Consider the following 26,037-nt stretch of genomic DNA (forward strand, 5'->3'; position numbering starts at 1 on the left):
GCAGGCAATTCTTCGGGAATATCTACCTAACTCAATCAAGCATGATGTACCTAGGAGATAATTTTTTAAACAAACACTATTAATCCAGACTGGGGAAAAAGCCATTCTGAATTCTTCTAAACTAATTATAAGAATTGTCACTTGCCCTGTGTGAGTCCCAGAAATAATGGCACATGCCCACTACTAACAGTGTCATTTTTGAAAGAACATCCACAATTTCCCTTCCTTTCTGAGTTGACCCTGCTCCTCTGTCCTGGACCCAGCCCAGCCCAACCCCACAGTAGCAACTCCTCGTACAGATCTGCTCTCTCCTTTCCCAGGTCGACAGGGATTGTTGGTAGCAGATATTACAGATACATTTTCCAACAGATGCTCCAACAGACTCCTAAAACACAGTAGTCCTATTGCTCCTTCCTAAAGACTGGAGATGAGTATCATTTTTCATATCTTCTATTTCCTTTCTCATCATGTTCATGTTTTCTTCTACTTCAGCATATGGAACATATTTATAAAAATCGTCTTAACATCCTTATCTGCTAATTTCATCATGTCTGAAATTCCTGTCTGTTTCTATTGAAAATTATTTTTCCTTAGAGTTATGGATATTTTCCTGCTTTCATTTACCTGGTAATTTTTTTTTTTTTTTTTTAAGATTTCATTTATTTATTTGACAGAGAGAGCACAAGCAAGGGGAGCAGCAGGCAGAGGGAGAGGGAGAAGCCGGCTCCCTGCAGAGCAGACAGCCCAACGAAGTACCAATCCCAGGATCCTGGGATCACAACCTGAGCTGAAGACAGATGCCCAAGTGACTGAGCCACCCAGCCGCCCCACGCCTAGTAATTTTTGATTGGATATTGGGTATCGTGCACTTTACATTGTTGAATGTGGGGTTTTTTTCCCCAATAAAACAACTATGCTAAATTCTTTATTAGAAATATAGACCAACACTTATAGAAAACATGAGAACTCACACTGCATTAAACAGTCACTGAGGGATGTCTGGGTGGATTAGTAAGTTAAGTGACTGCCTTGGGCCCAGGTCATGATCCTGAGGTCCTGGGATAGAGCCCTGTGTGGGCTCCCTGCTCAGTGGGGAGTCTGCTTCTCCCTCTCCCTCCTTCCCTCACTGTACTCGTGCTCTCTCTCAAATAAATAAAGTATTTTTTAAAAAGACAAAAAACAGAGTCACTGAGATGAATAAAGCACTCCTTAGTGATCCATCCATTCCTTAGTTGACTTAAAAGTTCCCACACTGAGATGATACCAATCCAGAGGTCAACATAGAAGAAGACTTCATTTGGAGTTCTCATCAAAAAAACTCCAACTGGAAAAAACATCGACCTCTGTTTTTGTTTTTTTTTTTTAAGTTTTTATTTTATTTTACCTTGTTTTGTTTTTTAAATTCTTCTAAGGTTTGTTTTTATAATTATTATTAGAGTAAGTCCAAAGCCATCTTGCAGGGCTAATTTCTGCTCACTAGTACTGAAGACTCAATACAATGTCCTACGTATTATAAGGTCTTCTTATTTTGAGTGATGGAAACATGAACTCTTCCCAGCTCTGGATGAGGTCCAGGAATCATTTGGCTCTATAAATCCAGAGAAACATGATCTTCTCTTCTAGAATATGGTCATGTATTATTGCCTGGGTAATTTTCTTCATTTTCTTTGTTCTCTATTTTGTGAGACTTCTGTGAGTCACACATTAAAGTTTTTGGATTGGCCCTTTAATCGTTTTTAATATTGTCTTTTCTATCTTCCATCATTTGATCTTTTTGTTGTATTTTCTGCAAGATTTCCTCAACTTTATTTTCCAAAGCAACAATTGGATTTTTTAAAATATTGATTATCGGACTTTTAATTTCCCAGAGCGATTTCTTATCTACTAGCATCATTTCTTCATCGCCTCCTAAACTTATTTTACAAACTCAATTTTTAGTTTTAAGGATATTCATTGCAGTTTTTAATTTTTTCCTCCTTTCATTCATTTGCTAATCAAATACTTATTGATAATAAACCACATGCTAGATGCCAATCTGTTTGCTGAGAATAGCAGTGAATCAAAACAAAGACTCTGCTTTCATGGAGCCTACATTGTGGGGATGGCAGGCAAGCAATACAAAATTAATGAATAAACACATCGTATGTCTGTTAGTGATAAGTACTACAAAGACATCCCTTCTGTCAAACTCTTCTCCCTCTTGCTCATTACTCTCTAGCTATACTACCTGTTCTTCAGTACATTCATTATTTCCTTTTCCTGCTTCCCCTTCTATATGCTGAACTCTGTATTCAAATATCCTTCCCCTGGTTCTTCATATGGACAGCAACTTATTATCCTTCTGAGCACCACACCTTAAGTATATCTCATCTCCTTGCCCTATCACTGCCATCAGTTTTCTAAGTACCATTTTAATTCCTTTCATGATATTTATCAAAACTTGTAATATTGGTTATTTATCTAATAGCCATTCAGGCTTCTTCCTTGATAACTGAACCTGATTTTATTCAGGTATCCAATATCTCCCAAAAGCTATGTGCTTCAGGGAAATTTGGTCCTAGCCCCAGTCCAGGGATGAGTCTGGATTAATCTAACCAAATCATGGTAATTCCATATACTTGCCAGTAATTGCTTAGGAAGGAATGTGTCACCCAATTTCCGATCAGTGGAATATGAGGAAAGACTCCTAGAAAGGATTTGGGAAAGGATTGTTCTTTTTTTTTTTTTTTAATTTTTATTTTTTATAAACATATAATATATTTTTATCCCCAGGGGTACAGATCTGTGAATCGCCAGGTTTACACACTTCACAGCACTCACCTTAGCACATACCCTCCCCAATGTCCATAACCCCAACCCTCAGTTTGTTTTGTGAGATTACGAGTCACTTATGGTTTGTCTCCCTCCCAATCCCAACTTGTTTCATTTATTCTTCTCCTACCCCCTTAACCCCCATGTTGCATCTCCACCTCCTCATATCAGGGAGATCATATGATAGTTGTCTTTCTCCAATTGATTTATTTCGCTAAACATGATACCCTCTAGTTCCATCCATGTCGTCGCAAATGGCAAGATTTCATTTCTTTTGATGGCTGCATAGTATTCCATTGTGTATATATACCACATCTTCTTTATCCATTCACCTGTTGATGGACATCTAGGTTCTTTCCATAGTTTGGCTATTGTAGACATTGCTGCTATAAGCATTCGGGTGCATGTGCCCCTTCAGATCACTATGTTTGTATCTTTAGGGTAAATACCCAGTAGTGCAATTGCTGGGTCATAGGGTAGCTCTATTTTCAACATTTTGAGGAACATCCATGTTGTCTTCCAGAGTGGTTGCACCAGCTTGCATTCCCACCAACAGTGTAGGAGGGTTCCCCGGAAAGGATTTTTCTTATAAAGAGTTTCAAAAAATAGATAGTCCTCTTTCTAGCCTCTGGGACATTGATTTACCTAGGAATGTGATACTTTTTGCTGCTTTTAACTATAAGAAGAGCTAATGCATGGACCACAGATAAAAATAAGCTGACCTTTGGTGATACCACTGACCCACTAAATCAGTCTATCTTCATACTTCTTTATGTTCCCATGAGCTGTTCTTAAGGCATCTACTAGATAATGAGCCTCAAGGACCAGAGAGATATCAATATAAATAAGGACAGATATATTAAATAATACTTATTTATTTAAAAATAAATAAATAAATAATACTTACTTGTAAAACAAGAGTGAGAAAAGAATATAATATAATAGTTGTATACTCTAACATTGTAAAATCATAAAATAAAATTGGAGAATTTGGATAGCATATACAAAATTTGTTACTGATTTTTAAAACACCTTGTTCAATAGTGTTCTACAATCATAATCGATGGCGGTAGTATTTGTGTTGTTGTCTAAGGCTATTGTATGTATTGGGGGAATACAGCAAATAAGAATTTGGGGATAGGCGCATGGGTGGCTCAGTGGGTTAAAGCCTCTGCCTTCGGCTCAGGTCATGATCCCAGGGTCCTGGGATTGAGCCCCGCATTGGGTTCTCTGCTCAGCGGGGAGCCTGCTTCCTTCTCTCTCTCTGCCTACTTGTGATTTCCATCTGTCAAATAAATAAAAAATCTTTAAGAAAAAAAAAAAAGAATTTGGGGATATTTAATTCTATCATCTTGTGCTTTGAGAACCAAGAAAAGGATATATATATATAATGTCATGTATATGTATATGTTTTAAAATTATATAAATTTATATGTATACATATATGATTTTATATATATACATATATATGACATTACATATATATATATAAAATCTATTATTCCAGCTAATAGATGAAAACAAAATGACATAATTAAGATATCACCACTTTTTCAACCCCCGGTGAATTCATGGCTCCCGGCAATGAGCATCAACGGCTGCTAACATCATAAAAAGAGACAATCAGAAGTTATGTGCCTCCAAATGAGATCACAGCCTATAGTCTTTTTTTTTTTTTTTTTTTTTTATTTGACAGAGAGAAATCACAAGTAGGCAGAGAGGCAGGCAGAGAGAGAGGAGGAAGCAGTCTCCCTGCTGAGCAGAAAGCCCGATATGGGGCTTGAACCCAGGACCTGGGATCATGACCTGAGCCGAAGGCAGTGGCTTAATCCACTGAGCCACCCAGGCGCCCCCACAGCCTATAGTCTTGACAGAAGTATTAATCCCGAGTCTGATCAAGTTTCACAATCACCCTGTCAATGTGTACAAAATATAGAAGAAATGTGTCGAACTGCACCATGAACAAATTCAAATAGCCCAGATTCTTCAACAGATAATTTGGAAATAAGAGATATGAGGGAAACCTGTAGATTAAAAGAAACTTAAAAGAGAGATTTTTAAAAAATTTAACTTACTTATTTGAGAGAGAGAGCGAGAGAGCACACAAGCCAGGGGAGCGGCACACAGAGGGGGAGGGAGAAGCAGGCTCCCCACAGAGCAGGGAACCTGATGTGGGACTCAATCCCAGGACCCCAGGATCATGATCTAAGCCAAAGGCAGTCGCTCAACCAACTAGCCACCCAGGTGTACTTAAAAGAGATATTTTTTAAGTGGCCGGGACTATAGTGTTTAAGAATGTTTTATGGGTGATAAACCATAAGGAGATATAAGGAGTCATTACTCTAGAATCTAGATTAGTGGTGGTATAGTCTGTTATGGTGGTATCTCTTTCCAAACGAAGCACAACTCATGGTATTCATGACTTTCTGCTGACCCCTCCTCTTGAATCTGGGCTGGGCTCAAGACTTGCTTTAACCAATAAAATGTAGCACAGCAATCCCATGGCCTTCCAGGCCTAAGCCTTAAGAGTCTTCTAGAAGCTGTGGCACTCTTGTTTAAAAAGCCCAGTATTTTATAGGAGAGACCATGTAGAAAGGCCATGTGGAGAGACAGAAAGCCTTCCCACTTCAGTCTGGCCACCAGCCAATCCACCAGCAGAATGTAGCCACAGGAATGACCACCTGTGAAATAAAAGATGTAGAACCACCCAGCTGACCCCAGGGCACATTGTAAAACTGTGAGCAAACACCATTGTTTTCAGAGTCAGTATCTTTTGGTGGTAATTTTCAAGGCAGGATAGAGAACTGAAAATAGTGGTAATTGTGGGAGAAACAAAGCGGTTTAGGATTGGGATGGAGTAGATGGAGGTTTCTGGAACGGCTAGTGAAGTACTTTCCATTTCTTGACCTGGGTGATGGCCATAGGATATTTGCCTTACAGTGATTCACTCAGCTATCCATTTGTTTTTTGTGGTTTTCTGAACCCATGTTATATGTTAAAATAAAAATAGTTTTAAAAGAAGAAAGAAAATCCACATGGTTTTGCATAGAGACATTTACTCTTCCTCCAAAATTCCTTCAGACTACAGGCTTTTTTAAAAAAATCACTTAGGGGCAGCAGCTCTTTCTGCCCCTGGGTTCTATCCCTGAGCTTTAATAATACCACCATTTTGCGTGCGCACACACACACACACACACATCACTTAGGAGCTCCTAGTTAAAACTACAAATATATTCTAATCCTATAGGTATCAATATGCAAACAACATCAAGCATGGAAATATATAATTTCTTTGGGTCCCAGAGCCTGCAATTTGCAAAACTGAATTAATTGTTCTCATATCTCTAAATCTTTTCTCCTTGAAGTGAGAAAAAACATGTACACCAAACAAAAAAATAAGAAGAGAAGCAGCAGCACTTTTATAAGCTGGCTTGCATTTTCTTACTGGCAGCAACTTACTAGTCTCTTTTTTAAATGAATTTTCCAGTTTCAAAGGAGAAAATCTGTATTGCATTTGGGGTTTCGTGTGTGTGTGTGTGTGTGTGTGTGTGTGTGTGTGTGTGTGTGTTTTAGTTTGGATCCATTGAATTTTAGCCCTCATGTCCTGTGTTTTTCCTCAAGTGTTTCAAACAGACTGTAGCATCTGAATTGCATTTTTTATTCTTTTGTCTTTCCTTCTGACTTGATTTCCCATTTCCCAGTGCAAATTGCTGTATGTATCTTTTCTCTTAGAACAATGTTACCTAGCTTTACTGACCAAATAAATTAAAATTTCTGATTAGGAGATTAAAATTCACTGCCAAAATTCACACTGAATATTTTGTAAGATGTTCACAGTACATTTATTTTAATTGGATTAGAAACTATGACAAATGGAGTTCCTGCTGTTACACTTTCTACCTGGGAACCCAGTTCAGACCTTCCCAAAGATGACAATAGGATAAAACTACAATCTGTTCAGTAGTCCAGCAAAAACAAAACAATAAAAAGAATCACTATTTGTCATTTTAGTAATTACTATGACTAAAGCAGCACTGATGATATGGTCCTCTCACGGCCAACGTCCTTTGAAAAAAGAAGTGTTTCGTCGAGACCAGATCTCGATTCAGTGTCTGACTTTATGAGGTTCATCAAGGCATGAACTGGGACCCGGGAAGGAAGGTCACTGTTTCTTCCACAAGCATAGGGGAAAATGTTAATTTGTCTCGGTCTATGTGTGTTTATTTTTGAGGATTCTAAGAAACTCTCAATTCACACTGAATTCCCAAAGTCTTGGCTTCCATTCGCAAAGACTGAAGGTACTACAAAGTTCTTGTTGCCACTAGAAATTACCAATCTGCAATAGTTTTCCTAATCAGAAACTCCTGCTAGCTTCATCAGTGACTTGGCATGCTTAATGGCATTATTTTTAGTCAAAATATAATGTGATCAGTAGGGGCGCCTGGGTGGCTCAGTTGGTTAGGCATCTGCCTTCGGCTCAGGTCATGATCCCGGGGCCCTGGGATGGAGCCCTGTGTCTGGCTCTCTGCTCAGCGGGGAGTCTGCTTCTCCCTCTCTCTCTACTGTTTGTGTCCTCTCACTTGCTCACTTGCTCTTTCTCTCTCTGGGTCTCTGCCTCCCAAATGAATAATGTCTTTTAAAAAAAAGAATAGGGGCTCAATATACAATTGTGTGTCATTTACTCTGGGTCCTCTCCCTCTTTCTCCCATCCCTGCTATTCCCTCCTGGGGAGCAGCAATTCCTCACTTCCCAGGAGAATCCACTCATTACTACAAATTAAAAACTAAGATGGATACTAATAAGACAGATACTAATAGTATGATCTTTACCCACCTCCTACTTTCTTTTGGTTTATTTTTCTTAAAGGGGACTCAATAAAGCAACTCTTAGTATGCTGCTTACGACACTTTGGGGCCCAAGAACAGAAGACAACTGTATTGAGGGGGCGCCTGGGTGGCTCAGTGGGTTAAAGCCTCTGACTTTGGCTCAGGTCATGATCCCAGAGTCCTGGGATCGAGTTTCGCATCGGGCTCTCTGCTCAGCAGGGACCCTGCTTCCCTTCCTCTCTCTCTGCCTGCCTCTCTGCCTACTTGTGATCTCTGTCTGTCAAATAAATAAATAAAATCTTTAAAAAAAAAAAAGACAACTGTATTGGAATAAGATTTGTCTGTGGATAATAATAGCACAGATAATGCTGGCTTAAATAAGACAGAACTTTATTCCTCTCTTATTGAGGCCCAGGAGGAAGTAGCTCAGACATGAAACAGAGGATCTACTACATGAAGTCTTCAGGAACTGAGGCTCCTTCTGTGCACTTACTTCACTCTGCACGAGCTCCTTCTTAAAAGGATACCTCTGGGACGCCAGAGTGGCTCAATAGGTGAAGCATCCAACTCTTAATTTAGCTCAGATCTTGATCTCAAGGTCATGAGATTGAGCCCAGCGTTTAAGATTCTCTCTCTGTCCCTCCCCTCTCTGTTCTGCCCCAAACCCCGCCCACTTGTGTGCACTTTCTCTCTGAAGAAAAAAAAAATTTTTTTTTCAAAAAAATCAGGGAAAAATGACATCGGGGGGTAACCTGTGCTCTCTACCGCCCCAATGCAAAGAGGGGTTAGCATACTACATGAGAAATACTCAGGACAGGGGTACTGGGTGGCTCAGTGGGTTAATCCTCTGCCTTTGGCTCAGGTTATGATCTCAGGGTCCTGGGATCGAGCCCCGCATCGGGCTCTCTGCTCAGCGGGGAGCCTGCTTCCCTCTCTCTCTCTGCCTGCCTCTCTGCCTACTTGTGACCTCTCTCTCTCTGTGTCATATAAATAAATAAAATCTTTAAAAAAAAAAAAAAAAGAAAAGAAATACTCAGGACAAGCAGGTGGTCAGCAAGATGTGCTTGGGCTCCTGCTTCTCTTCTCTGAGACTATGTTGGCCTGGCTGTGCTCCCATGTGGCCCATGTCTTTGAGCTAGCTCCCTTCCTATTCAGTTCCAGGCATCACATTCAGATGTGACAAAGTCCAAGAGAAGAAAGGGAAGAAGAATATATCTCTACCCTTTGTCTCCTTTTTAAAAGGGAAAAGAACTTTCTTAGAAGCAGCTAGCACACTTTGCTTCAAGCCTCACTGGCCAGACTGCGTCCCAACCTCATTGCTTGTATAGTCACTGGCAAGGAGAACATACCACCACGGTAGGCATGGACCAGTCAACACCCACCCCACAAAAGCCCTAAGTGGGGTGAGCTTCCCTGAAACACAAGGCTTTACATAGAGGAAGTTCAATACCCCAACAAAATTGGGGTTCTGTTGGAAAGAGGAAAGGGGAAAATATGTTGCATTGACATCCAACTGTGTCTACCGCACTCCATATCCTAATTTCCCATTATGATATACTGCCATTTCTAGCCAGGTAAATTGGATTCTCAGATTAAATTGTTGTAATTATCCTTACAAATCAGCACAGTTCTTATCCCCAACTCCTATCAACAAATTGTGACTTAAGGATAAACAAATGTGTGGAATAGCACACACTGAGGTTAAGTAGATGGCAAACATGTCCAGTTCTCCCTGTCTTCTGTTCACCTTGCCTGTGGAGACGTCACTCCAGATACTGCTATCAGCAGAAATCTCATATACAGCCACCTAAGTTAACCCTTTCAGTATAAATATGAGAAAATCTCCCTAAGAGAAATACATGTTGTTTCTAAGCTGTTACTCATTTCCTACTTGATAAGCAACAGATCTCTGAGGAGCATTTCACTGGAAGTCACCGCACTTAGCAAGTCTAGGAAAAGAACAGTGCACCAGCCCCCACCCAGACCTGTGTGGGCCACAGTTCTCAGTGACAGCACTGATTTCCCTGTACTCTTCCGACCATCTGCACACCTACGTGGGGGCAGTTTTCAGGTTCATTTTTCTTTTGATTCACGATCAATCCAATGGCAAGTCTAAAAAGGAAAGACAGTTCTTGCTCAAACAAGAAGGCACTGGGTGCTCTGAAGCTACAGTTCACTTTTTTGCATATCAAAGTTCAAAAAGTAAAAGAAAACTCAGAAATAAGAGAGAAAAGGGCCCCAAACTGGTCACCAATGCTTGGATTATGTGAGCTTTCCTTCTCATTAAAAGAAGACCCTCTTCTACACAGTGCTAAAAGAATCACTGAAGGCTAGAACAGATGACACTGTCCATAGGATTACAAGGAGGTCTTAGTATTATTTCTTAATTGAAACATCTTTATCAAATGACGTTACTGAAAGTTTCTAGAAGCAATACTAAAAATTTGTTCTGTGGTAAGAAATGTGTGGTAGTAGGGGCGCCTGGGTGGCTCAGTGGGTTAAAGCCTCTGCCTTCAGCTTGGGTCATGGTCTCAGGGTCCTGGGATCGAGCCCCGCCTCAGGGTCTCTGCTCAGTTGGGAGCCTTCCTCCTCTCTCTCTGCCTGCCTCTCTGCCTACTTGTGATCTCTGTCTGTCAAATAAAAAATTAAATCTTTTTTAAAAAATACTTTGGTAGTAATTTTCAAAATATCTTTAGAAATGAAGTAACACCTTAATACTTCTGAAATCCCTTTAACTAGAAATTTACTAAATCCTAAGAAATAATGTATTTTCGAAACATCCATGTGATAAACATCACTATCAACACAACGTTTCAATGCACACAAACTGAACGGTGGCTATTAAATGATTTGTCTAAAAGTAAATGCTGATTCAGACTCATTAGCATATCAGAAGTACAGGTGCTTATAACACATACAAGATTAAGTTAACAAAACTCACTCCAAATATACTGACTAGTCATCCTCCATAAGTTAGTAAACTTTACCAAGCCTGAAGGAGAGTTATTGAATCAGCTCAAGGAACTTTCAACTCTATATTTCACTGGCAGCTGTTTTATGAGAAACAGGTCATAAAATTGTATTTAAACTTTAATGTCATATTTTCTACTGCTCTGCATACAATTAGATCAAAACTTGAGAATATGCATGGGCTAAATGATGGGCAAAGTGGAAAAGATAGGGTTATGTGGGTTTTTTTAGTGTGTGTGTATGTGTGTGTGTGTGTGTGTGTGTGTGTGTGTTTTCAGGGATCTGGGGCTTCAAAACCATCAGGAAATCACAGCCCCATGACCTTCATGTGCTCATGCACTAACAATTCACAACGCCATGCATTTTTCCAATGCTCTTTTCTCTTTTGGCAAGACGAGTATTCTCAAATGAGGCAACGTCTCATTTTCTCTGGAGGTATTCTAACTTTAACTCTTCTCTTCCCTCTGCCTGGACATGCCTTGAAAGTGTCGTCCCAATGAATTATGAGATAAAATTGAGCAGGACTTGTGGATGTAATGACTGTTACACAATCTGCTATAGTTTTTTTGTTGTTGTTGTTTGTTTGTTTGTTTGTTTAGATTTTATTTGACAGGCAAAGATCATAAGAAGGCAGAGAGACAGGCAGAGAGAGAGAGGAGGAAGCAGGCTCCCTGCCGAGCAAAGAGCCTGATGCGGGGCTCGATCCCAGGACCCTGGGATCATGACCCGAGCCGAAGGCAGAGGCTTTAACCCACTGAGCCACCCAGGCGCCCCAATCTGCTATAGTTTTATTCATTCAGAACATATTCATTCCAGGTCCTTCCTGTGCACAAGCCATCTCATACTTTTGGATGTGCAATAATTTAAGTTCACAGTAAAATAAAAGGTAACACATTTTCTTTTCACATGAAGGCAGTGCTTGTATCAGCAACAACAACTGTCATGACCATGAAGTCTTCAAGAACGTTAATCCCTTACATTGCTGGATTTGCACTGATTACTAAAGAGGGCCATGATTCAACTTTAGGTGTTTTTAAGCTTTGCAGTGAAATAAAGTCCTAAAAAGGAAATGGCATAAACATATTTTGCAAATAACTAAATGCAAACTCTTTCTCACTGGGTTCCCCTACAGTTCAGGCTCTTACATACTGGTGAAAACAAGCCCATAGCCAAATTTGTAAGACTGGAGACAGACTTCGTTTAGCTGTTTCACTAATATAAATAAGTCATCCATCTTCCTCCCAGTTTAAATAAAGACAGCAAAGGAATACTTGACCAAGTTGTATCCCCTGACAGAATGAGTTGTTGATGATCCTCTACCTCCAGAAGTACCAGAGCAGGAGGAAGAATCTGGAAAGTCAATTACGTTGCTCTCAAGTGCCCTGATTTCATATCCTTTTAATATGGTTGTGAATGCTGTGGTGACTGAAAACAAATATGGAATAAGGACACTAAGGAAATGCTTTCCTTTTGGGAAAGGTTCAGGGCCCAGAAAGAAAAGAACCAAATCAGGAAGAACTTAACCATTTCTTTACAGGATTAGGGTAAAACTTAAGAGTTCGATACCTGGTTTAGAAGGTATTTTCTAAAGCCAGAAAATGACTAAATTGACAAGATAACCAAATGTTAGGCAGTGGTTGTGGGCAAGGTTGCCTGGAAGGAAGACACCCAAGAGACAGCGTCATGATTTTCTGCAGTTTCAATTCAGTTTGGGGTTTTTTGTTTGTTTGTTTCTGCCTCACACTCTGTAGTGAGTCCCTGTATCTCTGGAGATCTCCCCAAATGAGTTTCCCTCCATCGGTAACTTTAGCAACTGTTACAAAACCCGCCAGTGTTCCTCTTTCCCTTCCCCCCCCCCCCCCCCCCCCCGGAGAGGGAAAGGAACCCTACATCCTGGGAGCGGGATGACACGGTCCTTTCTGCTTCTGATGAAATCCTCCCACAAGTGATCTGAAAGTTCAAGTGAAGCTGTGGCCGATACCTCCTTTTGCAAAACCAGGCCAACGTTACCAGGAGGGAAATTCTGTTTTATAGGCCGGGAATCCCCCGGGAAGTCTCCACAAACAAGGGATATCCCCGCGCCCGTCTTTTGAGGCAAGCTCAGGAAGAGCTCAGAACTTAAGGGAGAGCGAGGTGTTTTCTGGATCCGGGCCTGAACAGACCCCAAGGCGGGCTGAGCGGGGGAAACGAGGTCGCGCCCCCCACCCCGCGGCGTGCACCTGCCTCCCGCATCCGCGCCGCAGCACTTCCCAGAGCATAGCGGGCGGGCGGGCTGACCACGCACCTCCGCCCCCGTCCCCGTCCGGGTCCCAAGAGCGGCCTCGCCCGAGCCTGGGCGTGCGGTCCCAGCGGCGCAGGGAGACAGCCAGCCGCGCGACGCGTCCCGGCCCCCGAGGTCCCGGCGCCCGCAGGTAGCTCGCCGCAGGTGGAAGGCGGGGGGCGCGGCGGGCACCCGCTCTCCACGTGCCCTCTGGGGCCAGATCCGTGCAGCTGTGCAGGCCCCCGGCGGGCGCGGCGCTCCCGGAAAGCCCCCCGCGCGCGTACCTCGGATGTAGCTGCACTTGCCCTCGTCCAGCAGGCTGGAGGCCGAGCCGCCCATGGCCGCGGTGCAGGCGGTGCACGCCGGGCCGCGCTGACAGCTCCCGTCGGCGCCCGCCGCTCGCTCCTGGAGGTGCCTGCGACGGCGAACCCGGCTCTGCAATTAAAGGGCAAACTTCCTCCGACAGGCGCCGCCTTCTGGGGCGCCTCCTCCAGGTCCGCGCCCTCTGAGCGTCTGTGGGTTGGCCCCGGGGGCTGTTCTCCCGCCCTCGCGTCGCTGGGCAGCTCCGAGGGGACGTCCAGTCCGGGAAGACTTCCCGCTCTTTCCTTGTCCTTGCCGGCTTTTGCTGCTGCTTCTCACCGTTATGGGCCGCCGAGAAACCCCTTCGAGGAAGCGGGCAATTTCCCTAGTGACTGTAAACCTCTGCGGGCTGGAACCTACTCCACGGACGAGCCACGGGGTGGAATTCAAGACCCCGTTGCTTTAAGAAACAGCAGTTCCCAAGCATCACCGAAGAACTTTGTATTTTGTTAGAAATACAAAATTGCGACTCCCCCACCCGTCCACGCCCCTCTACACACATGCACGTGTGCACAGGCGCGCGCGCGCACAGGGCACCCCAGTTAGAAACTCCAGGACTGGGGCCCGGCAAACTGCGTTCCCGCAGGCGTGGCAGCGTAATTCGGGTGCCTGCTGAAGTTTGAGATCCAACAGGGAACTGTTTCTTCACGCAGCCGCGAAGCAGAGTCAAGAAGGGGGGTGGGAAATGAAGGGGGGAAAAAAAGAGAGAAATAGAAAAACAGGGAAAACCTAAGCTGGGTCGGGCAATACGTTCCCAGTCCTGAAACTTCAGAACCCCCTCCCCCCTGCCCCATTAAAACCTGTTCTTAGACCTTTAGGACCATTTCTTCCCCTTGGCAAACTGGAAATAATTCATTAGAAAGCCTATCGATTCTTTTTCCCACAACCAGTATTTAACTTGGCCGCCTTTCCCGAATAACACTCTACTGGGGCAGAAGGGTCACCATGCATTTCTTCCTATTCTTAGCAATCAGAATTTTAGCGAGTCCTATTGATTTAACCTCCAAGGTCAGATGGCCTGTTCACACCAAAACCAGGCCCGGAGAACACTTGGAAGGTGTTGTCCTCAAAAGTTCATTGACTAGCATTTTTAACGCCAAGATTTCTCCCACCTCACACCCAGTCTCGCTCACCCTGTGTTCTAATCCATCATGAATCCTCTCCATTCTGCTTTCAAAATATATCCAGTATCCACCCATCTCTCACCCCTTCTTCTGCTACCCTCATCGTGTCTCACCTGCGTAATTGCGATAGCCTCCTAACGGGTCCTCCTCCTTCAGAGAAAAAGCCCTGGTCTGTCATGGACACTAGGCCCTACTTCCTCTCTGTCCCCATCGACCCCCACTCCCCACTGGCCTTTTTGCTCCTCTAGGACACATCTTTGCATGTGCCTTGCTTCCCCTAGGATGCTCTTCCCTCACTTACTCACATGGTGTGCTCTCTAAGTCTTTCATTTCATTCCAAACTCTTCTTAAATGCTAATACCTCAAAAGAGGCTTTTTTTTTTTTTTTTTTTTTCCTTCTGTTTATACACCAGCCCTCATCTCTGTCCTACCCCTTACCCTTCGTTATTTCTATTCATATCACTTAGGGTTATCTGGTGTGTTTCTTTTCTGTCCCCACTAAAATGGAAACTCCATAAGGTTGGGGATTTCCTTTTTGATGTTGTTTCTTGTTTGGTTGGTTTTTTTTTTAGTTATTCATTTTCTTTCTTTCTTTCTTTCTTTTTTTTCCTTTAAGGGCAGGGATTTTTGTTCACTCTATTCTCTGACATATCTCAGATGCCTAGTACAGCATCTGGCAGAGGGGTGCTCAATAAACAACCACTGAATAAGTGAACGGATGAAAGATGAACTATCGGGTCTGGACTTAATGGAAGCGGTGGATCTCAATGAATAAAGAGCATTTCCAGGTAATGACTCCATGATTTAAAGTCTTCCATGTTCAACTCTTTTCTCAATATTCTAATTAGCTCTTAGAATTAAGTGTATCTTGGGGCACTTGGGTAGCTCAGTAAGTTAAGTGTCCAGCTCGTGATTTCGGTTCAGGTCGTGATCTCAGGGTTGTGAGATCTAGCCTAGCGTGGTGCTCAGTGCTGAGCGTGGAGCCTGCTTAAGATTCTCTCTGTCCCTTGCCTTTTCCCTCTGCTCCCTCACCCCCAGTGTCCTTTCACACTCTATCTCTTAAAAAAAAAAAAAAAAAAAAGGCAGGGGGCACCTGGGTGGCTCAGTCTATTGAGTGTCTGCCTTTGGCTCAGGTCCTGATCCCAGGAGGGATCAAGTCCTGCAGAGGGCTCCCTGCTCTTCGGGGAGCCTGCTTCTCCCACTCCCTCTGCATCCCCCTCTCTCTCTGTCTCGTGAATAAATAAATAAAATCTTAAAAAAAAAAAAAAAACTTCTTTTAGGTAAATAGCACATACTAAAATGATTATCTTATTAAATATCTTTATTGAGATATAATTCACTTACATAAATTCACCCATTTAGATTACTTTTTTTGAAGGAGCAAATTAGATTAATAGATATTTAGTACCAGTACCTATAAACTGTGCATGTGTTTGGGGATTCTCTTACCTGTCATTGAACTATGAACCCCTTTTTGGGCATGTTCTCATTTGAGTGAGTGACATCATTTGGGCATTTAACTGCCTGCAGAGTAGGGACAGTTTCAAACTTCTTTGCACTCCCCCCAGTACCTTGTACTGCTGTGTAATACAGGATTGGGAGCTCTTGTAATTACTTTCTTGTGTGATAAGTACACATGATAGGTTACCAGTTATCCAATGAAATCTTCACAAAAAACTGACTGAAGTAGGCACTGTTCTTATCACCATTTTAAAGAAGAGAAAATTCAAGGTGAAAAAGTTTAAGCAATTTAACTAAGGTCACCCGTCACCTGGGTTTATCTAACTCCAGAGTTCATCCTCTTAACCACAGATGCTACTACTTTTATGTTAAATCTTGCTTTTGTTTATTTACATAAATAATCCAGGTTTTACTATAAAAAAATTAGAAATCATGAACAAACAAAAAGGAAAAAAAAGGGGGGGATCATCCAGATCCCAATGTTAATATCTGTATTCTTATTTATTTATTTATTTAGAGTTAGAGAAAAGGAGAGAGTGCATGTGAGCAAGGGGAAGAGATGGGGCAGAGGGAGAGAAAATCCTTAACAGGCTGCATGCTCATTGCCAAGCCCCACATGGGGGTTAATCTTCCAACTCTGAAATCTCGACCTGAGCTGAAATCAAGAGTCCAACACTTAACCAACTGGGGTATCCAGATGCCCCAATGTCAATATCTTTTCGATAACCCCAATCACCAGTTTGATATAGATTCCTATAAATTTACATATAAATATATGTGTAATTATAATTTATAATTATATAAAAACTTACTTATTGTTACTTAGTTACTGAAATGAGGTGATGCTCTTTATATATTCTGTAACACTTATTGTAATTTTTCATTTGGAATATTTCCATTTAAATAAATATCTAGATCTAGGTCAATGGTAGTTCATTATATAAATGTAACCTAAATCACCTATCTACCAGCAATGTATGCCTGCCTGTTTTCCTCCTTCTCAGTCACATTGGACATTTTCATATCTTTTTTAAAATTATCATCATTAATTTCATTATTCATTTTAATATTTGGCAATTTAAAAGTCAAAATAAATATCACATTCTGTGGTTTACTTTTGAAATCCTTAAAGAGAAAGATTCATTATTTTTCCATGGGCTTTTTGGCTATACATGTTCCCTTGTGAATAAGTTGTTCTTATATTTTTCTGGTTTTCTATCAATTTCTTATTCGTAGTGATTTGGAAGAGTTTTATATATTTTAAAGAAATTGACCCATTTACTCTAACTCACATTGCAAATTAAACACATTTTGCTTATTAAAATGTATTTCCTTGTGTTCTTTATTCAGTAATTTTCTTTGAATATTTGCTAACCATATACAAATTGTAAAATCAACTACATTTTTCTCTGGCATCCTCCAATCCTCCCTTAACACTCCCTTCTCTTTTCTCTTTGTATAGTTTCTGATGAATGCCTAATCTTATCAACAATATCTCTTATAGACTGTTGTAGCTTAACTATTGAAAGTCATTTTTATGAATTATTTTTAATAAGCTCCTTCACTTAACTAGCAAGATTGTTACAAGAATCTGATAGGTCCTATTTTCCTCGGGAGTATAAGTTTTAGAAGCTCCAGTTGTCATTCCGATTATTAACTTGTTTCATGATTTTGAAAAACAACTTAAATTTTCTACTTGATATTCCTTATCTTTAAAATGAGTGTCTGTGAAAATTTAATGTGATCGTATATGCAATGCACTTAATACATATTAATATGCATAACACATATTTAGCATTCTCTAAATGAAGCTAGCATGACAAGAAGTAATAAATAAAAAGATGTTTTATTAACTTTTTTTAACTTATCAACATTAGTTCATTTTATTTTTCTTCTTATTATAGTACCTTTATTACATGATCGGGGAATCACCTTCCAAGAGGCAGGGTACCAAGACCAATTTTGAAAAAGGAAGAAGTGTATCTATTACATTTTGACTGTATTTTTGAAAGACATAAAAAGCTGCTTCATAGTACAAACTACAGAAAACTCAGCTGGATAAAATATTTTCTAGAGAGAATATATACAAAATGAAATTCAACTTCTGCTTGTCAATGATTCTTGAGGGGAAGTTTCAGGAGCTTCTGTGTGAAATTCTTATTAGAAAAGACAGATATGGGGCACCTGGGTGGCTCAGTTGTTAAGCATCTGCCTTTGGCTCAGGTCATGATCCCAGGGTCCTGGGATCGAGCCCCGCGTCAGGCTCCCTGCTCAGTGGGGAGCCTGCTTCTCCCTCTCCCTCTGCTGCTCTGCCTGCTTGTGCTCTCTTGCTTTCTCTGTCAAATAAATAAATAAAATCTTTTTTTTAAAAAAAGACAGATATTTATTTTTAAAGATTTTATTTATTTATTTATTTAAAAAAAAGAGAGAGACAGCAAGAGAGGGAATATAGGCAGAGGGAGTGGGAGAGGGAGAAGCAGGCTTCCCGCCAAGCAGGAAGCCTGGTGCGGGGCTCTAACCCAGGACCCTAGGATCACGACCTGAGGCAAAGACAGACACTTAATGACTGAGCCACCCAGGCGCCCCCAGGTTTTTTTAATTGAGAAACATTGCTTTTCTTCAACATGCTCTTTCTTTTTTTAAATTGAAATACAATTAGCATACAATGTTATATTAACTTCAGGTGTATAACATATTGATTTGACAATTCTATTCATTACTCAATGTTCACTGCAAGTCTAATTACCATCTGTCACTACACATTATTACAATACGATTGAATATATTCCCTACGCAATACTTGTCATCTCTTATCATTTATTTATTTTATTATTTTTTTAAAAGATTTTATTTATTTATTTGACAGAGAGAGATCACAAGTAGATGGAGAGGCAGGCAGAGAGAGAGAGAGAGGGAAGCAGGATCTCTGCCGAGCAGAGAACCCGATGCGGGACTCGATCCCAGGACCCTGAGATCATGACCTGAGCTGAAGGCAGCGGCTTAACCCACTGAGCCACCCAGGCGCCCTCATTTATTTATTTTAGAACTGGAAGTTTGTACCTCTTAATTTCCTTTACCTATTTTTCTACCCTCCCCCACCCATCTCCTTTATGGCAACCACCAATTTATTCTATCTAAGAATTTGGTTTTGTTTGTTTGCTTGCTTTTGGTTTTTGGATTCCCCATATAAGTGAAATCAAATGGTATTTGTCTTTCTCTGTGTGACTTATTTCACCTAGTATAATAACTCATGCTGTCACAAATGGCAAGATCTTGTTCTTTTTATGGCTGAGTAATATTCCATTGAATATACACACCATATCATTTTTTATCCACTTATCTATCATCTATCCATTCATCTATCAATGGATACTTGGGCTGCTTCCATAATTTTGCTATTGTAAATAATGCTGCAATAAACATAGGGCTGCCTATATCTTTTGGAGTTAGTGTTTTCATTTTCTTTGGGTAAATACCCAGTAGGGGGATTACTGGATTATATGGTATTTCTATTTTTAATTTTTTGAGGAACTGCCACACTGTTTCCCACACTGGATGCACCAATTTACATTCCCACCAATGATGCATGAGAATTCCCTTTTCTCTACATCCTCACAAACACTCATTATTTCTTGTCTTTTTTTGAAAACGATTTTATTTATCTCTTTGAGAGAGAGAGAAAGAGAGAGACAGAGAGAGTAAGAATGAGTTGGGGGAGGGGCAGAGGGACAAGCAACCTCCCTGCTGAGCAGGGAGCCAGAAGCAGGGCTCCATCCCAAGACCCTGGGATCATGACCTGAGCCAAAGGCAGCAGCTTAACTGACTGAGCCACCCAGGCGTCCCTAACCAGATTTTTTTTTAATGTTGATTTGTATATTCATTTTTTAAAAACTATATTTTAGACATTAATCCCTTACCAAATAAATCATTTGCAAATATCTTCTCCCATTCATAGGTTGGTTTTTGTGTTGATTCCTTCCTTATTGGCTTCCTTTGCTATCCAAAAAGCTTTTTATTTTGGTTATTTTGCTGTAGTTCCAATAGTTCATTTTTGCTTTTGCTTCCCTTGTCCGAAGAGACATAGCCATAAATATGTTGCTAAGGCCCATATCTAAGATTTACTGCCTTTGTTTTCCTTAGGTGTACATGGTTTCAGGTCTCACATTTAGGTCTTTAATCCACCCGGAGTTTATTTTGGGGTAGGGTGCAAGAAAGTGGTCCGGTGTCCTTCTTTTGCATATACCTGTCCAGTTTTCCAAATACCATTTATTGAAAAGACTGTTTTCCCCATTGTATATTTTTTTCTTCCTTTGTTGTAGATTAATTGACCATTTAGGTGTAAGTCAATGTGCTTTTCCAATATAAATCATCACAATTTTTATATAGATCTCTAGCACTGCACAGTATCTTGGGCACAGAGTAGAAGTACAAGTATTTGAACAGAAACTAATATAGGCTTAGAACTAAGGATGACAAAGTCTAGAACCAAAGGAGCACTTAGATGTGTTGGTATGAGTCTTCAAATCTGACAAAATCCAGACCAAAGCAATAACCTATTATTGCCGTAGGTAAGCAGATGCTACTGGTTCTGAGGGCAGGTCTCTAAACTACCTTGTACTTGGGCAGGGTGTTAGTTTAGTACTAGTGCACAAAGGGAAGAGTGCCACCTGCTGGACCAGCAGTGATACTCCGTGTAGGGTTGGGGCTACTTGGCAATGAGGAAAATGACAGGCTCCAGTCCAAATCAAATTCTTAGCTTGCACTTAAATTAGTTTAACAGTCGTTTGGAATTATTACCTCTTACAAGGTTCTTCTGCTCACCTGACAAAGAATTGCTCTTCCAAAACAGAATTTTTCTCTTGAATTTATTTTGGGGAGATAATTCTATTATTTTACCATACAAGCGTACACTTAACTTACTGCTTATAACAACACATTTTGACACTAGTTATAATCCATTTTGTAAAGCACAGTCATTTGGTTATTTCCTCTCAGAGTCACAGTTCACTCTTTTCTCTATAGTCCAAGAAAATCAACACATGAATTCTTCTAGGCAGGAATCATAGTTGCGAAAAGTAATATTCCAGGGCTCTGACTTCTATTCTAGTATGCTCGAATGGGCAGATGGAAGGAAGAATTGGCAAGGAGCCCCAAAGGGATGCAGGAACAGTGGGACTGGTCCACAAAGGTGGGGAGGGATGTTATACATCACTGACATTCTTTGGAATTTCTGTACGTGATAATTTAAAAAATGCTATCTGACTTAGTTTTATTGCTTTTCTGTTTTCTACAGACAATGCACCCCTTATTATCTGAACCAAGGGCAGACCACTCCCACAGCATCCCCTTGATATACCTCCAAGTATTTGCACTCACGAATAGTATGGGGTAGTAGGGCAGAGATGTCTATATATATATGTCTTATGTATGGAGAAAAATACATGATGATTTATTATATCTGATTAAAACTGTCTTCATCCATACTGCCTTAAATTCCTTCTTATTTTGACAGTGAACCAATTATTTAGGTTACAGATGATAAAACTACTGTATTGAATACCTTAAGGTGAATCCATTTAATCAGATTACATTCTTTTAAAATTTAGTTAACATCTTGGGGCAACCTGGGTGGCTCAGTGGGTTAAAGCCTCTGCCTTCAGCTCAGGTCATGATCCTAGGGTTCTGGGACTGAGCCCCGCAGCGGGCTCTATGCTCAGCGGGGAGCCTGCTCCCCCCACCCCCCGCCTGCCTCTCTGCCTACTTGTGATCTCTGTCAAATAAATAAATAAAATCTTTAAAAAAAAAAAAAGATGAAAGGACTCATATCCTATAACCCTGTCATTAAAAAAAAAGAAGAAGAAAGAAAGAAAAAGTTAGTTAACATCAGCTCACTTCAGGACTAAGAGTTTTGGAGAAAAGAGTAATCTAGAAGTGTGAGGGTCTTTAAAATACATTAGTCTGTTTCCAAACTGGCCAATCAGGCTCCTTGCCCAGGATTGCTCTACTGTAAGGACTGAAAAAGACAGTTTATATCCCCAGGGTTGATGAACTGGTAGGAAATTAATCCTGAGCTGCTAGCAGACATTTGTCCACCGAAGGAGAACCTGTGACTGAGAGAAAATAATTCTCAGATGACATTGCATTAATTGAGTTCTGACTTGCCCAGTTCCATAAAATAATAAATCCTCCCCATTTCTGTTTGTTAAACAAGTTTGAATTGGATTTCTGTTTTCCTCCCTAACCAAAACCATTTTGACAACGTAAGATCGTAAATATAGTGCTTATATGCCAGATTAAAATGTTCTGTAGCTATACTATATCCCTTTATATAATTGATTACAGCATATATATGTAGACATTACTTTCTATGAGTGATCTGTGGTGTCCGCCAACAACTGGCAGCACAATATATAACAACTTACTTTTCTTACTCATTTTTTATTCTCAGCAGTCAGTTTTGAAAGTGATTTATTCTCATTCTAGACATTTGATTAATTATTGGTCCTACATATACACTAATTCCAATTCAGATTTTAAATTAGCTGCCTCAAATTTTGACATGAGAATTAACAGTCTTTCTGCACATCATGACCTGAATATATATGAATATAGTTCCTTATTACTCTCATTCTATTCATTTTTTTAAGTAATTCATAAAATTCAAAATTTTAGTTCAAGGCATGCTGTAATTAAATTAGGAAGCATGGCAGAGTTTGGATTAGAACTAAATCAGATTGGCAGAAATTCTGTTGCCTTAAATAGCTTTGTTTTACATGGTGCTATTAAAGTTATAGCCACATAAATCATACTCCTTAATCCTAAAATTCCTGGAAATTAACTACTGGAAGAGTGATAATAACTTTGAGGGAGCTCAGTGGATGAACCCAGCAATACTGGGGAAGGGAAGTACCAGTAAAAACCAGATGGAAGACAAGGGTAGCATCAACTTTTGGGGTTTTCTGTGTTTTGTTTGTTTGTTGAAACTGATGCACTATAATTTTGATGGCTCTGACTTGGCCTTCAGTGCGAACAGTGGTGCCAGGCTTATGGTCAGCACTCAATAAAGGCTTGTTGAATGAATGAATAAATGTTTTACAATAGATACAAATTTTTGCTGCAGTAAGATTCTTCCTGTAATTGTTGCAAATTTTAAGACAGTCATTGAGGACTGAGCCGGAAGGAATTTCAGGTGTCCTTTTTAAGTTTCCTTATTTTAATATTGAAGGAACTGAGATCAGAAGAGGTAAAATGACTGCCCAAAACAGAGATAGGGGTAGTAAATCAGTTAACAAACACTTATGGAGCATCCAGTACTAGGTAAATGTTTGGCATTGTTTCAGATAATGGACATACAGCAGAGCATAAGTCATCCAAAGTCTGACTTCAAAAGAGCTTATATTCTGGAGCACCTGGGTGGCTCACTCTGTTAAATGTCTGACTCTCTTTTTTTTTTTAAGATTTATTTATTTATTTGACAGATAGAAATCACAAGGAGGCAGGGAGGCAGGCAGAGAGAGAGGAGGAAGCAGGCTCCCCACTGAGCAGAGAGCCCAATGTGGGGCTCGATCCCAGGACCCTGGGATCATGACCCGAGCTGAAGGCAGAGGCTTTAACCCACTGAGCCACCCAGGTGCCCCAAATGTCTGACTCTTGATTGCAGTTCAGGTCATGATCTCATGATCGTGAGATGGAACCCCACACTGGGCTCTGTGCTAGGCATGGAGCCTGCTTAGGATTCTCTCTTTCCCTCTCTCTCTCTCTCTCTCCCTTTGTCCCTCTCCCCCTGCCCCCACTCTCTCTCCCTCTCTCAAAAAAAAAAAAAAAAAAAAAAGCTTATAGTTCAGTGGAGAGAGATGATTAACATGTCAAATGAATGAATAAATAAGATAATTTCAAGTCTGATAAATGATGCTAATGAAAATGCTAATACAGAATATTGTGATGGAGAAATGACAGAGGGTGGGAAGAGACACAACTGGTTTAGTAGAGGGCTCAGCACGGGGCTCTCTAAGAACTCTTCTGTGAGCTGAGCCTTGAGTCATGAGGATACATCCATGCAAATGTATGAAGGAAGAGTATTCCAAGTGCAAGTGCAAAGGTCCTGAGACGGGAACAAACTTGGTGTGCTTGATGGGGGGAAAAATAGCCATAGCGTTTCAACCGGAAGGAAGGGAAGACAAAATGGACAGAGATGATGTTAGGTATGGAGGAAAAGGAGTTGGGTTTTATTACAGAGGATGATGAGACAGCATATAAAAGGTTTCAAGGAAAGGAGTCATCTAACCTAATTTTCATGGTAGACAAATCATTCAAGCTGCTCTGTGGAGAAGGGACCAGGGCGGGAATGAGAGGAGACTTGAGCTCCTTGGAAAGCTGTCCTGGTAATCCAGGCGTGATGGTGGTCACTTGGATTAGGGTGTAGCAGAGGGCAGGGGAGCAGTAGCTGTACTTAAGCATGTTTTGTATGTACCTGCAAGACTTGCTGATAAATGCATGTGGACAGTGAGGAAATGAACACGCCAGTTACAGTGATGGGGAAGACTCAAGGAAGAACAAATGGAGAAAATAGGGGAAGTGAGTAGTTCTGCTTTGGACTTGTTAAGTTTGACACTTTTTTAAAAAAAAGGGTTTCATTTATTTATTTGTCAGAGAGAGAGAACAAGCAGGGGGATCAGCAGGCGAAAGGAGAAGCAGGCTTCCCTCTGAGCAGGGAGCCCGATGTGGGACTCGATCCCAAGACCCTGGGATCATGACCTGAGCCAAAGGCAGATGCTTAACTGACTGAACCACTCAGACATCTGACTTTTTTTTTTTTCTTTTAAAGTTGGCTCCACACTCAACGCGGGGCTTAGACTCCTGACCCCAAGACCAAGAGTCCCATTCTCTACTGATTGAATCAGGCAGGCACCCCAGTTTGACATTTTCATTAAACACTGAAGTGGAAATGCCAAAAGGGAGTTGGATGAACAAGGCTAAGCCTCAGGATAGAAGTCAGGAGAGGAGGTATGGATTTAGAAGTCATCAGGACATGGGTGAAAATTAAAGCCATGGTGCTAGGGGAGACTAGTGGTAGAGAAAAGAGAACTGGGGCCAGAGCCTGGAGCACAGTGGGAGGTCTGCAGGAGGGGAGGAGCTAGAAAAGGGGCTGAGAAAAAGCTACCAGGCAAGTGGGGCAAATCAAGAGAGTATGACTCCACGGACATCTCTGCAGACCACCTTAATAAGAACTGTTTCTGGGGCGCCTGGGTGGCTCAGTGGGTTAGGCCACTGCCTTCGGCTCAGGTCATGATCTCAGGGTCCTGGGATCGAGTCCCGCATCGGGCTCTCTGCTCCGCAGGGAGCCTGCTTCTTCCTCTCTCTCCACCTGCCTCTCTGCCTACTTGTGATCTCTGTCAAGTAAATAAATAAAATCTTAAAAAAAAAAAAAACTGTTTCTTATTTTTTTTAAACATTTTATTTATTCATTTGAGAAAGAGAGAGAGAGAGAGCATGAGAGGGAGAAGGTCAGAGGGAGAAGCCGACTCCCCATGGAGATGGGAACCCGATCCCGGGACTCTCGGATCATGACCTGAGCCAAAGGCAGTCGCTTAACCAACTGAGCCACCCAGGCACCCAGAACTGTTTCTTATTGATACTGGGCTGGGAGAATGGGGGAATGAAAGCCTCCCTGGAGTACTGAGGTTAGAAGGAGAGGTAAGGACAAAAAAGTAGCAGGTCTTAAAGCAAGACTTTCAGATGTCTTTCCATGGAGTGAGGAAGAGAGATGGAATTGTGGCTGGAGGGCATTGGAAGGTCAGGGAACTGCTAATGGAAACAATCCAGTGAAGGAAAAAAATGTGGGGTTAAGGGGAGCTGGGGAATAGCCATGAGGAAGGACTGGTCTGGGGCCTTGGATAGAGCAGGGATGCCTCTTTCATTATAACTCAAGGGAAAGACAGGTACCCGGTTCAGATGCAGATGGTCTGCAGGATTTGGTGAGGCGCTGTGGTAATCTTTGTCCATTTCCACCAGTATGTATCCAATTTTCCCAAATCCTACTCCTGGGTGTAACCATACAGCCTCCATTAGACTTCAGAAAGATGTTAATTCCTACTTTAATTGATTTGCAGCATGAAAATATTCTCCAAACCTGATCATCTTAATGGCACAAACATGTCATTGTCCAATTAAGTGGAATTCTTGTAGAACTAAGCTTGTTTGGAGTACAATGTAAAAGAGACACAGT

General features: G+C 41.2%; 1 protein-coding gene across 1 annotated transcript in view; it reads right to left on the reverse strand.

Moving 5' to 3' along the window:
- Positions 1–24,269, reverse strand: part of LOC111150692 (family with sequence similarity 129 member A) — a 164,775-nt gene extending 140,506 nt beyond the window's left edge. Inside the window, exons 1-3 of the mRNA XM_022508239.1 lie at positions 24,097–24,269; positions 13,507–13,627; positions 12,589–13,302 (exon numbers count right to left, since the gene is read on the reverse strand). Coding sequence (XP_022363947.1) covers positions 12,589–13,302; positions 13,507–13,627; positions 24,097–24,269 — 1,008 coding nt within the window. The remainder of the gene's footprint in view (positions 1–12,588; positions 13,303–13,506; positions 13,628–24,096) is intronic.
- Positions 24,270–26,037: the final 1,768 nt, after the last annotated feature.

Source organism: Enhydra lutris, unplaced genomic scaffold (genome assembly GCF_002288905.1).
Source record: "Enhydra lutris kenyoni isolate GAN:26980312 unplaced genomic scaffold, ASM228890v2 scaffoldscaffold24, whole genome shotgun sequence".
Classification (NCBI taxonomy): Eukaryota; Metazoa; Chordata; class Mammalia; order Carnivora; family Mustelidae; genus Enhydra; species Enhydra lutris.